Below are 14,607 nucleotides of genomic sequence, written 5' to 3' on the forward strand. Positions count from 1 at the left end.
ATGCTGCAAGAAATTGTGGGAAGGCATTATCTTATATTATATGTATCTTACGCTTTAAGGAGATTACAAATTGAAGCATCATATCCAGTGGCGGCTCCAGACAATTTTGTTTGGGGGGGCAATGAGGGGTCCTGGTCATTTCAAGGGGGGTCTCATGAAAACCAACAAAAAATACAGTGGACACGGCTAATAACTGCATATTACTGCTACTAAACAACAAAAACAACACAGCATATAAACTACTTTGTTTTTAATTAATTAATCAATTGCAGTTTGCAAACAATATGCTCGAACTGTAATTGCCATAGCCACACCCATGACAGAAAACATAATTACAAAATAGTATCTATTCTCATACTCTCACCACCTTTTGATTGCCCTACTTTTGTCCAGTTTCCCCCTGGCATCTTCTCTGCTCCTCTTAATCTCCAGTCTCCTCCTGTCTTCTTCTCTCCTCTCTTCAGTCTCCTCCTGTCTTCTTCTCTCCTCTCTAGAGTCTCCTCCTGTCTTCTTCTCTCCTCTCTTCAGTCTCTTCCTGTCCTTTCTCTGCTCCTCTTTTGTCCAGTCTCCTCCTGTCTTCTTCTCTGCTCCTCTTACTCTCCAGTCTCCTCCTGTCTTCTTCTCTGCTCCTCTTACTCTCCAGTCTCCTCCTGTCTTCTCTCCTCTCTTCAGTCTCCTCCTGTCCTCTTCTCTGCTCCTCTTACTCTCCAGTCTCCTCCTGTCTTCTCTCCTCTCTTCAGTCTCCTCCTGTCCTCTTCTCTGCTCCTCTTACTCTCCAGTCTCCTCCTGTCTTCTCTCCTCTCTTCAGTCTCCTCCTGTCCTCTTCTCTGCTCCTCTTACTCTCCAGTCTCCTCCTGTCTTCTTCTCTCCTCTCTTCAGTCTCCACAGGTGTGATTTCCTGCAACAATTGTGTTTATAGCACATTAAATACAGTACAATTTAAAGCCTGTTGTTATGATTGGCTGCAAAGTGATCAATAACAACATCTACATCCATCTCTTTTGTTCTTCTTGAGCTGATTGCCAGCACAGCAAGATTGCTGGTTGGTTCGGACATCGGCACTTTTGTTTCTGAGGTAGGTTTTTAAAGCAGGAAAAGCTCCTCTCACAAGCAGTTGTTGATACAGGCAGTGTCATGGAGATGCACACAAGTTTGTATACATCAATGAAAGCCTCCTTGTATGGCCTCAATAGAATCAGCAAGTCATGGGTGCTGTTGAGAGAGACCCCATTTTGTTTTTTTCTGTCAATGAGGCGTTTCAGTTGATGGAGTTCTGCTGAAAGGTTGTCTTCTAATATGCCATAGTGCCTAGCTATGGGTTGAAGGGCATCTTGGTGCAGGAAGGTCTTGTGTTTGGGATTAATAGCTGCAACTCCTTTCATAACATGGCAACTGTCAGCAGAGAAGCGCCTATTCAATTCACTGATTAAACGGTCAAGTACTGGGAAAAAACAGTGGATTTTGTAGTCTTTTGGTGTTTGCAGTATCTTTTTCCTTGTGTGGCTATTGCTGACATGAAACTGCTGCAGGTGGGAGGGCTGTATTATTTTTCTTTTTGCCTGTTGGCGCTGCATGTCGATGCCCACTCTCTCACACATGTCACTTGCGCCCTGCCACAGATGGGTCCAAGATTCACCATTGCGTTCTTCTTTGAGTGTGTCAACCAGCGCAAAGACCAGATCAATGGTGGATGCCAAATCTAAATCTGTGGCCTGTAGTTGGTCAGATAAAGTTTTTGTGAGCCCAAATATGTTCTCCAGCATGTAGATTTGCAAAACAAACTGTGCATCAATCAAGCCATTTAGTGATCTAGCCTCAATAGCTCTATGGCTATTTGTTTGATTGCTGACTTCCTCAAGTGTGGCTAGGGAGGGTTTGCTTTATTGCCCAAAGACTATGGTACTGACATGCCCATCTGGTATCTGACAGACGTTTTAATTCCACAGCTCTTTTAGTGGGCTCAAGTTCTGTTTGTTTCTCCATGAACACTTTGTGAGTTACTGAACCAGAAAAAAAGTTGTAAAGTAGCACAGTTGAGCTACTTTACAACTTTTTTCCTGGTTCAGTACATTATTACACAGTCAACTAAAGCCAGGTTTAATCTGTGTGCATGGCAGTGGATGTACACTGCATGTGGGACTTCACTGCACAAATGTTCCTGAACACCGTTGTTTTACAGACATTACAGATGCCCCGTCGTAACATTGTCCAATGCATGCATTTTTGTCTATATTGAATTTAGCCAATGCCCCTTTCACTGTCACAAGTAAAGACTCTGCATCCAAACCATCAGCTGGAACAAAATCAAGAAACTCTTCATGAATGTCATCATTGTGTATGTAGCGCAGAACAATAGATATCTGCTCTTTTTTGCTCACATCTTTTGTTTCATCCATCATTAAAGTAAAGTGCTCTCCTAGTTTAACTTTGTTACTAACCTGTTCTCTCAAAATGCAAGCCATTATATCAATTAACTCGTTCTGAATGTCATGATGGACATATTTTGCATTACCTGGACCACTAGATAATTTTTTGATACAGTGCTATCAAACTTCCCCAGCAGATGTAACATTTCAAGGAAATTACCTCTGTTGGTGGACTGTTCATTCTCTCGGTGGCCTCTCTGACCAATGGTTTGACAAGCTGTAAAGCGCAGTGACTCAGCAACTGCTCGCATGTAGAGCCTGTTTTCTTTAACAATTTTCTTATGTCCATCATCATGGAGGTGCATGAAAATCCTCGATCCATTTTTCTCTCTCTCCTTAAATTCACACCACCCTTCCATTGCCACTTTGTGAGAAGTGCTGGCGTTATGTTGCACCAGTTTCTCTCCTCCTTTTCTCCAGTTTTTAAACCCTTCCTGGGTGAAGCACTTTTCTGAGTGACAACCAGATCCATGCACACTGTGAAAAAAATGACGACAGGTAAAACAAAAAGTATATATATATATATATATCAGTGGTTCTCAACCTTTTTTGTGCCAGCGCCCCCCTATCCATTATCCAGGTCCCTACCGCCCCCCATCAAATATTATGTAGGCTAAATGCCCCGAATATTAATGATTATGCCCCAATATAGGCCTATTATTGTTGTTACTATTGTTATCAAAAATAATCAAAAAAATCAAATCATTGAATGACAAACAACACATGTATTAGTTTCCCAGGTATCAAAAAGCCATGTGAATAGAAATTATATATATTTACAGGTTTTAAAGAAAAATGCAACCATTTGACATTCAAATTAAATAACAGCAGCCAATCAGAACGACTAGATATGTAACATTCAAACTATAATTAGGTATTATCAAAAGGCCTGCTGCATGGTGTGAACCTCAGCACCTTTAGAAGATGACTATAATTTGAATGTCCTTTTTTGTTTGTGAAGTTACCTTGGGTGTCATGAAATGAGCTTTAAATAAAATGTATTATTATTATTATTATTATTATTATTATTATTATTATTATTATTATTACAAACACTAACAGTAGCCAATCAGAAACAGCTAGCAATTTAACATTCAAATCTAGTTTTCATTAAAATCTAAAATCGAACTGTTCCAACGGAAAACAAGCTGGCACTTATCAAAGGATCACACACACACACACACGCAAGCACGCACGCACGCACACACACACGCAAGCACGCACGCACGCACACACACACGCACGCACGCAAGTATTTTGGTGATGACAAACGACTTGAAGAACGACACCTACTGCCGAATGGAAATAAGTTTACAACCTTTGAAAGTTAGTGAGAGACGTTTTTTAATGCTTAGAAGAGTCTAGCTATGTTTGCTATCACCTGTCTTGCGAGTAAATAGCAGAAAAAAACGTTTGGAGAAAACGCCCCCCCCACATCGCGCTGTGTTTTGTGGAGGTGTGAGAGTCCCGTACAGTAAACAGTGACATCACTTCCTCTATCGCTTCCATAAGAAAGTTTTAAAACACCAAATATAAGCCCTCAACTGGCCGGGAGTTTATGGAACAGCTGACTGTTTGCCAAACAACAACAAAGCACAGTCTATCTCTCGCACGTCTCTTTTCTTTCTCTCTTTCTCCGTGAATTGAAGCTGCTTTCAGGTACAGTAGGAAACGTTGTGTTTAATAAACCATCTGACGAAAAAGTGTTACGGTTAAATATAAAGTCTACTTGTGCTACATGGGGGGGGGTTACAGAAAACAACAGGACGTCACAGCGATTGCTTTTTTTTTATCTTCACGTAGTAGCTACAGAGCTCATTTAAGACGATGCTCTGACGTCCCGTTTCCATGAAGGCAGCACGGAGCTGCGCCAAACAAAGCTGACAGAAGCACAGAGAAGATACCCGTCTGGTCCAGTCGCAGTGCTGTAAACTTTTAATGTTGCAGACTACTTATTCTTTAGTAGTTTAAGTGTAAACATGTAGGCTATTGTTATTGTGAATCTTTGGTTTAAACTAGCTTTCAAAAAAACGCCCCCCAAGAGCACCTCAACGCCCCCCTTTCCAAAATATTGCTTCCAACGCCCCCCATCATCTTCTGAAAACCCCCTGAGGTGGTACCGCCCCGTTGAGAAACACTGATTTAAAAGGACTTCAGTTTCTAAAGATGGAGTCTAGAACTAACTCTGATTAAAGTGATGACATAAAGCAGGAATGTAACTGTTAGAGAATGTAACTTAGAGCCCCCTGACCCCCACACCCACCACATATCAAACTCACTGTGGTTGATCTCTGACTTGTTCTTCCAGAAAATTTACAAGGTTCTCCATCCTCAACTCCTGGGAAGCCGTTACCATGGCAACGTGAGTATTACTTGCTAAAACAGCACAGTTTTAGTGTTAAACACTGCTGGATCACATTTTACTACACGATGAGACAATTCACTACATAGGAGAGGTTTGTGGCAATAATTATAAATATTAACTATCATCACCATCTATATTGCAAAAAAGAGCCATAAGAATAATTCATAACAGAGCTCAACAGTGTGTTTCTGGAAGTAACAATCCCATTGACTGATGGATTGATGGATTGATGGATTGATGGATTGATTTATTGATGGATTGATTGATTGATTGATTGATTTATTGATGGATTGATTGATTGATGGACTGATGGATTGATGGATTGATTTGATTATCAGAGATAATGTCTAAAGACAATCTGAGGTAGACCGACCCCGAGCTCTGAGGACTGTTGAGCTCTTTACCGGTTATAAGGATCACACACATTCATTATTCTTCAAATCATAATCATTGATATTCACTGATCTGGTTCATTTTCAAACAGCACCAATAATGTTTAAAGCAATAAACAACCTACTCCCTGGTTTTAAACCCTCTGATGTACAACAGGGGTCAAGACAGACCCGAGAGAATTACTTTGTTTCATATCTTTGCAGGTTATGCATTTTATTACACAATATTTCATGAATTCCTCAAATAAGTTATTTAGAGAAGCCACACGGCAGCAAGACTGGCCCTTTATTTATTTAAGCTTTATTTAACCAGGTAGGCCGTTGAGAACAGGTTCTCATTTGCAACGGCAGCCTGGCCAAGAAAAGCGTAGGCATGCAAAACAACAAATAGTCTCACATTCAATACAGAACAAGAACACAGAATACAATGTGCTACATAAAGTGCAGAATTAGTGGGCATTACAAATGCTGGTACGTAGTGAGGTGTGAGTTAGTCGATGGATGTGCAATATACATGAACAGAGAGTCTATATCACTGAGATGGTGTAAAGAGTCAATAAACAGTTAATCTAGTGGTCTAGTAAGTGAGGTAGATCAGTTATAACACAATGTATATGATGCTGAGCTGTAGTAATAAGTCAATAAACAGTCTAGTGGTCTAGTAAGTGAGGTAGATCAGTTATAACACAATTTATATGATGCTGAGACATAGTAAAGAGTCAATAAACAGTCTAGTGGTCTAGTAAGTGAGATAGATCAGTTATAACACAATGTATATGATGCTGAGATGTAGTAAAGAGTCAATAAACAGTCTAGTGGTCTAGTAAGTGAGGTAGATCAGTTATAACACAATGTATATGATGCTGAGCTGTAGTAATAAGTCAATAAACAGTCTAGTGGTCTAGTAAGTGAGGTAGATCAGTTATAACACAATGTATATGATGCTGAGACGTAGTAAAGAGTCAATATAGACCCTGGGTGGCAGCCAACGGCAATTTCCACATTCCTCCTCCTCACCTCTCTCTGTTTTTCTTCTGTTGAGTTCTGTAAGATCATTTAATTGTTTTAAAGATTATTTTTCGTGCATTTCCACCTTTAATCACCAGGACAGCATGAAGGGGGAGAGAGAGGGGGGGAGACATGTAGGAAACCTGCCGCAGGTCGGATTCAAACCCTCAGCCTCTGCATCGAGGAATAATCCTCTCTATATATTGCATGGCATTTCTCTAGAGGTGTTATCGGTAATGAAGAGTATGCAAGTCTTTGGACCGATCCAAACCATGTCATGTAGGCCCATAAAAAAACTATTTTCAAGTAGTTAACTTCTTTTCCGTTATGACTGTATGTTAAACTAGATAGTGAAATAAAATTCTACGGCATTCTATCTCTTTATGTAGTGTTCATGTTTTACCTGAGCCACAATGATAGCAAGCATATCACATATCACATATATATATATATATATATATATATATATATATATATATATACATAGAGTACATTCATACATACAGAGATACATACAAACAAAAAGTGTTGGATTGATGTGATTAAATCAGTATTCAGTATTCACTAAAGTGGCAATCAGGGACGACTCTAGGAACAGAGCTTGCACCCCTGGCACCCCTGGCACCCTTTTAAAGTGTCCATATTATGAAAACAAATCACTTTTATTATTTTATTTTGTGTCACACACATACACACTTTGATAAAAATCCATCCATGGTGTTCTGAGTGAGATATGGTTTCTGAATGATTCCTGCCTTCAGTCTCCGGGTGAGCTGTTCAAAATCAGCAGGGCCGTTTGAGTTATTGGCCTAAACATTTGGTGTGTGCTAACCAGTGTTGGGCAAGTTAATTAAAATTAGTAATTAGTTATAGTTACTAGTTACTTCTTTTAAAAGTAATTGAATTGCTTTACCAATTACTGTATATCATAAGTAATTAGTTACTAGGGAAAGTAACTTTTAAGTTACTTTTGTCTGCTTTTTAAATGTAAATATGAAAAGTTTTCAATTCAAAGAGGCTTTATTAGCATGACCATATTGACATACAGTATTGCTAAAGTACTGAACAGTCAAACAATTTAATTGTTAGACCTATTTATTGTAATCAACAGTTGACAGAGGAAGCATGTCACTGACATGCTCTGCCTGGCTTATCGGCTGCACTGCAGTCCGTGTAAAATCTAGCTTTGGTTGTTTGCATGGAGTGGCGCCTTCAGCAGCCATAGGACTGGGGCTGGTGTTGCTTCAACAGGTGCTTCATAAGATTTGAATTGCTACTCTTAGATGTGGATAGGTTCCTTAGACCTGCACATAATTGAAAACTCACCACTACATTTTTTTCTTTAATTTTGATGAGCGAAAAATAATGTCCATACTTCCAGGAGAGAAAGCTCATTTTATCCGCACTATCTAGCCATAAATCCACTGAAAGAAGTCCAGATAAGTTATCAGCTGTGTCAAAAAGTGGGAAAAACGTGGATCAACTTCTGCCCTCCAATTCAAGCAATGACAGCAGATCTGGTGAGCGCCATCGCTACATCTTCATATACAGTCTATGATCGCTACACAGTAATAGCCGTAGGGACAATACAGCGCTAATTAGTTAGTTTACATTGCAACATGTTAAATGTTACAGATGTTTTAAACTGCAGCCGCTGTGCAAAAAGGCGTTGGGGTCCTGATCAACCTGGTGGAGTTGTATTCGCTATAACAACCGCCTCTACATTATCCCTGTACTTGTTCGATTGGTGTAACGTGTTACTTTGTAGTGTGTTACTCCCAACACTGGTGCTAACTAACTTTAGCTAATACCACATCAGCTAGCTTTTTCTCCAACTTCGGTCAGTACAAGGCAGGATTACCTGGGAGACTTCTTCTTAACAAGTGTGCACTTCCAACTTTGCGTGGAATACCTGCAGACGAGGGACATGTAAGTAGTTCTATACAATTTATTTTGTAGATTATGGTGAACTTGTGTGTGTCGTAGCAGTGTTTTGCCATTGAGAATGAGGTGGCTAACACACATAAGTTCACCATAATCTACAAAGGAACTACTTCCATGTCCCTGTTCTGCAGGTATTCCACACAAAGTTGGAAGTGCACCCTCGTTTAGAAGTTTTAAGTCTCTCAGCTAATCCTGCCTTGTCCTAACTGCAGTTGGAGAAACAGCTAGCCGATGTAAAGCAGCGTTAGTCCAGCGTAGTCTTTACCTGGCTACTGCGCATGTGCGACTCCCTCAAAAGATGGGATCGAAGTGTTTCACTCTGTAGTTCAAACAGAGACCTGAACACAGGGTGAAAAGAGGAGCTGCAGCAATGTGCAGTACAACACAAATATGGTGATAACTAAACCATGTAAACCTATTCTGGTACAACCTTAAAATACAATTATGAACCTGAAAATGAGCATTATATGGGTGCTTTAACTTTCTACTGGGCTGTCAATCGATTAGACGATTAGAAAAATGTATCAAATTAATTACACACTCTTAATCTAAATTAATCGCATACACAATTTTTGCTGTGAAAGTATTTTAAATATTTCAATTCAAATGAATCAATGAATAATCTGCATTAGTGACATTACAGTTAAAAAACTCTTTATTATTATTTTCCCTGTTCAAATGATGACCATAACAATCAACAATATGACCTAATATGCTGACAAAATAAATTCAAAAGTGCTTCAGGAATAGGGTTGGGTTAGTATAATTTTTTTTATTTTTCGATACCGGTGCTAAAGTGGTACTTTTAAAACGGTGCCGGTGCCTGAAACAATACTTGTTAATAAAGTAAAAAAAAAAAAGATGGGTACTAAAGAACGGCTTCTTCGTTGCTCAAGCCATATGGTCAAAATTAAATGACTAATTTCCCTAGTAAATTGCTGTTGAACGACAAATGCACCATGAGGCTGTAGGTTACCAGTTTCATTGAACATCTTTGTTTTTCCGACACGGCAGCTGCAGATTGTTACATCCCGGTGTCGGAATCCTCCAGTCTACAGTGAAATACAGTCAGACTTTACACCATTTAGCGTTAGCTGACTGCATTTTAACCAAGGGGGTAAGCTTCTCCCCACAACGCGTAGCTCCTATGGCGCCATTTTGATGGTACCAGACTCTAACCCGCCGTTAGCATCCCATTGACTCCCATTCTTTTTAACGTCACTTTGACAGAGAATAACTTTACATCTGAAGAGTTTAAAGACTCTATTTGTCCGTTGTTTATTTCTAAAGAAACAAGACAATGTATAAAAGGCTCCATTACCTTGTAGCTCACGTTATGGCTCCGTAGCAGACGCTTTTATAACAACAGGCTAACGATTGGGTCATAACCACGAGACTTACTGTCACACAGTAGAGGAATTACCGATGGTACACAGGAGAAGCTCACAGGCAGTTTGGACTTCCATTATCTGTTTAGGTTTAATGACTAATGTTAACTAGCATGTTAGTGATCAGTAATTACTAATGTTAACTAGCATGTTAGTGATCAGTAATTAGCCTGTGCCTATGTTATCTCCTTACATATACCTACGCTCTCCGTCTCTGTAAGATTGGGAATGATTGAGATTTCTCTCGGCACAGCTACCAGAAGACTTCACACTTTCAGACAGGTTGCTCACGTCACATCTACGTCTTCAAGCTCAGCTGGAGGCTGCTCAGTAACGCTCAGCCAGCACCGGGAAAGAGACTTCTGATATCCTTCACTGGTCTCTGTCCAGAGACACGGGCCATGGTGTACCACTTATTTAACTGTCTATGATTTTAACCGTGTTTAATCCAGCTGCTAGCTAGCGGTAGGCTAACATTACCTGCTGTTGACCGTATTGTTAACTAGCATCACGTGCAGTGATGTTTCTGTTGCCTGTAGCAACGTATTCTCGTCTCCCATTTTACAGTCGAATGGTGGCTAGAACAGCTTCGGGTGAAAGGTCAATATGGAAAGGATTAATCTGCGTTTTTTTGACAGCCCTAATTTTAACATAATTCTGGACCATCGTGATAGGGGAAACACTGAATAATGTAACCAGAAAGACACCACCCATTCAGAGAAAGCTTCCTTCAATGCTAAGCCACAGGACCGTTACTACAAACGATAAGGTGGTATTACAAATTAAATCAGATATTTATCTATAGAAAAGCAGACATTTAAAATGCAGTATCAATGACTTTTGAAAATTAGAGATTCATGTGATTTTGGCTAATGGCTGACAAGCAAATTGTTTTTTATTTGGCAATTTTTTTTTAGGGCTGCAGAAATCAAGTATAGGGGTATTTAAGATTTCAGTTCTGTTTTATTTAGAATTTCTATTCAAATAAAAACAATGACATTGTGTTGAATGTTTATATTTATTTATTTATTATATTTATATTTTGTGGTCTGGAGTCTTGCTGTTGATAAGTGAGCTTCAGGTTTTCACAATTGTAAATGCATATTTAATGTGAATACAATGGATCATTTCTTTTTTTTTCCCTAGAGATGTTGTGGCCAGACAACCAGTTCATGATACTGGCAATATATAAATATTACAATACTTTAATCAGTGGACTGTAGACTGAATCACCATCATTACTTTCTTTAGTGATTTATAGGGACTTAACAAACAGTTATTTAAAAGAACTCCTCCAGATTACAGCAAGAACCAGACCAGATACATTTTTAAATAATAGTTTCAGGATCAAATATATGTTATGGTCACTTGCATTACTACATTATTACATATATATATATATATATATATATATATATATATATATATATATATATATATATATATATATATATATATATATATGCTAAAGTCTCTAAAGTACAGAGTCAGTGTCCAAGTACATTTACAATTTAGACTTTATTTAATTATTTCCTTTAGCACTGATATTATTTTACTCATTAGTTATTAATTGTTGATGAAGCTGATTGTTGTGAATAATGACATAATATCTGATGATGTGTAACTGTTTAGTTCATAGATAGTTTAATGTTTGAGCATTCACCAGGTAAAATAGTTTGGCCCCAGTAGGTAGGTTATCCATTATTGGTGCTGTTATTTCATTTCATTTTTGAGCTGTGGGCTTTCATTTTCTACAGAAATTACTCTTCCAAGTATGACAAAATCACCTGCAAATTTGTGATGCATAAATATAGTTACCTTTTCAATGCAAATGTGTAATTACTGGAAACAGCGCCCTCTTTGGCTTAATGACTGTTTTTGTTGGCTGGCAGTGGTATAAAGCCATTAATGGTGGTGGTGATGAGGGAGGGGCTAAGTAGAGTGATTTCATGTATTTAATTGTATGTTCAGCCATGTTTGAACTTGTCTTTACTTTACTACAGAAATGCCTTGTCCAAATATGGGAACATCATTTCCACAAGTGATTTAATCAAACCAGGACTTCCCACTCTCTACCAACTGAAACCAAAGAAAGATAACATTGGAACTCTGACAAGAATGACTCTTGGTGAAAAACATCATAACAAGGAAACCAAAACCATCTTACTAGTTGGTGAAACAGGATCAGGAAAATCTACTCTGATCAACGCTCTGGTCAACTACGCCATGGGAGTGGAGTGGGAGGATGAAGTCTGGTTTCAGATCGTAGAGGAGGAGAAGAGAAGTCAATCAGAAAGTCAGACATCAGAGGTGATCGTGTACCAGATCTTTGGTTTTGAAGATAAACCTCTGCCCTTCTCTCTGACCATCATCGATACTCCTGGATACGGAAGCACTGGTGGGATCGAACATGATGACATCATCAGGCAAAGATTATTTGAGTTGTTCTGCTCAGAGGATGGAGTTCATGAGATTAATGCAGTGGGTCTGGTGCTGAAAGGGAGTGAGAATCGACTGAGTGACCGTCAGAGGTACATCTTTGATTCAATGATCTCTCTGTTTGGAAAAAACATGGAGAAGAACATTGTTGCCCTCATCTCACACTCAGATGGTGTGACACCTGAAAATGTTCTGAAAGCTCTCAAGGATGCAAACATTAAATGTGCCAAAGACGAAGATGGTGAGCCTGTTCATTTTATGTTCAACAACCACCAGAGCAGAGAGAAAACAAAGAAAAATAAGGATGCTCTAAAAGCTGCATGGGTAATGACAATTAACCATATGGGTGAATTTGCTGATTTCCTGACTCAACAATCCTACCAGAGCCTGATGACAACTATTAAAGTTATGAAATCCCAAATTAAACTGACAGCCTGCATCAACAACCTGCAGGAGAGAATCAAGGATATTGATCTAAAACAGAATGAAATCCATCAGACTGAGGAAGCTCTGAAGAAACATGAAGAAGAGATGAAGAAGAATGAGAAGTTCACTGAAGAAGTTGATGAGCCCTACAAAGTTAAACAAAGAGTTGTAAGAGAGAGGAGGTTGTGGGCACTTAGGTTAAATTATGGAGGAGCTGTCTGCTGCACTGTCTGTAAGGAGAACTGTCACGATCCATGCCCACTGGCCTGGTATCCAGAACAGTGTGAGGTCATAAAAGATGGCCGCTGCACTGTATGTACCGGGAAGTGTCCTGCATCAGTTCATGTGAAGGAAGAACAATGCATTGACTGTGAGGGTAAGTGTTCAGATGAATCAAGGCATGTCAAAACCCCCTGGATCTATGTTACCAAGACAAGGAAAGTTAAGACGACTCTAACGGATAGGAAGGAGAAGTATGAAAAGAACAAGGCAGAAAGAGAGGACAAGTCAAGCCTTTTGGAAACTCTTAAAAAAGACATGGAAGCACTTCAGCAAGAAAAAGATCGGTTGTTAGAAAAGTCATTTCAGCATGTTGTCAAACTGGAGCAGATCGCCCTGAATGTAAATTCACTGTCCACTCATGTCCAGTTGGACTTCCTGATTGAGGAGATGAAGGAGAAAGGAGATGCAGTGAAGGAGAAAAAACTGCAAGAGATGAAAAGTCAAATGGATAAAGATGAAGGAATCAAAGCAGCCCTGCGCTACAAGTTTGGTAAAGTACAAGTTGGTATTTAAAGAAGTAGTGATGAACTAGATGAACATAATCACTGAGAGCAGACAGCTGTGTAGAAAAAAGGTTCCACACTGATGAGCAAATGTTTCCTTATAGTTCTATTAAATGAATCTATTAAATGTGATGACATTAAAAATGTAATCACCTTTTAAATGTTAAATGTGTAATTCCTGTAAACAGCGCCCTCTGTGATGTAATAACTGTTTGTTTCATGTTTACAGTTTTTTCCAATTGCTTACACACTAAAATTAAAACTTTCCCACAATTAGCAAAACCTTAGACTCAAGGAGCAAAACTCTAGGCTAGATCTGCACAACTGGAAGCACATTGTCAGCTTCACACTTTTTGTAAAACATTACACACAGTGATTGCAAAACACTAAACACACTTGTATGCATTTGACACAGAAATTTATCATGATGTCACTTCCTTGCAATTTCAAAGCAAAGGCTTTCAAATGAACACACATGAACTGATTGGTTAAACACAGCCACCAGGTATACAAACACATGACTGGTTAATTGTAGACACACCAATCAGGTTTAAGCACTATATAAAATGCAGCAGGTAAGTTCACCTGCCTTCAACCAAAATGGAAGGAGTCAGAAGAAGAAGAAGAATGAGAGTGAGAGGGAGAATCCACAGAGGAGGAAAAGGAAGAAGAGGAAGAGGGAGAGGCCCAGCCAGAGGTAGAGGCACACTAGTGGACCATGTTGTGAACCAGGACTGATGCTGAGGGAGACTGGACTAAGAGTCAGACAAATCTTAGTAGATATACAGCAGCATCTGTCATGAGGACATTTAGACAAGGAAACAGGTCAAAGAAAATCTGTCTCCAGTTACAGTAATCAGCTGCTCATTGTTTACACCATATCAGCACTGTTGATACCCCTCCCTGGGACATGGGGATTGAGGGTCAAGAACGACAAGGAGAAGGGGGCCCACATTCATGCGAGGGTATACGATCTCTGGCCCCAGGCTCAGGTAGCCCTCACTGAGGCCCCAGGCTGAGGTACCCCTCATTGAGGCCCCAGGCTGAGGTACCCCTCATTGAGGCCCCAGGCTCAGGGACCCCTCATTGAGGCCCCAGGCTCAGGTACACCTCATTTAGGCCCCAGACTCAGGTAGCCCTCACTGAGGGCTCAGGTACCCCTCATTGAGGCCCCAGACTCAGGTAGCCCTCACTGAGGCCCCAGGCTCAGGTACCCCTCATTGACGCCCCAGACTCAGGTACCTCTCATTGAGGCCCCAGGCTCAGGTACCCCTCATTGAGGCCATGGAGGACCCCTGTGACCAAATCTACGCTGCAGCTGTGCAAGGATGGATTCGACATTCAACACGGTTCTTCCCACGTTGTCTTGCCAACGAGGATATATATCTCCTGTGATGGTGATGAAATTCTCTGGTCAGATCCAGCTAGGCGAAG

General features: G+C 39.9%; 1 protein-coding gene across 2 annotated transcripts in view; it reads left to right on the forward strand.

Annotated features, from left to right (window-relative positions):
• The window catches only part of LOC120545274, a 347,924-nt gene extending 334,346 nt beyond the window's left edge, over positions 1 to 13,578 (forward strand). For both annotated transcript variants that reach the window (XM_039779472.1, XM_039779473.1), the window contains exons 3-4: positions 4,735 to 4,788; positions 11,527 to 13,578. In XM_039779472.1, the coding sequence (XP_039635406.1) occupies positions 4,781 to 4,788; positions 11,527 to 13,183 (1,665 nt within the window). In that variant the 5' untranslated portion in view covers positions 4,735 to 4,780 and the 3' untranslated portion in view covers positions 13,184 to 13,578. The remainder of the gene's footprint in view (positions 1 to 4,734; positions 4,789 to 11,526) is intronic.
• Positions 13,579 to 14,607: the final 1,029 nt, after the last annotated feature.

This window comes from Perca fluviatilis, chromosome 17, assembly GCF_010015445.1.
Source record: "Perca fluviatilis chromosome 17, GENO_Pfluv_1.0, whole genome shotgun sequence".
NCBI lineage: Eukaryota > Metazoa > Chordata > Actinopteri > Perciformes > Percidae > Perca > Perca fluviatilis.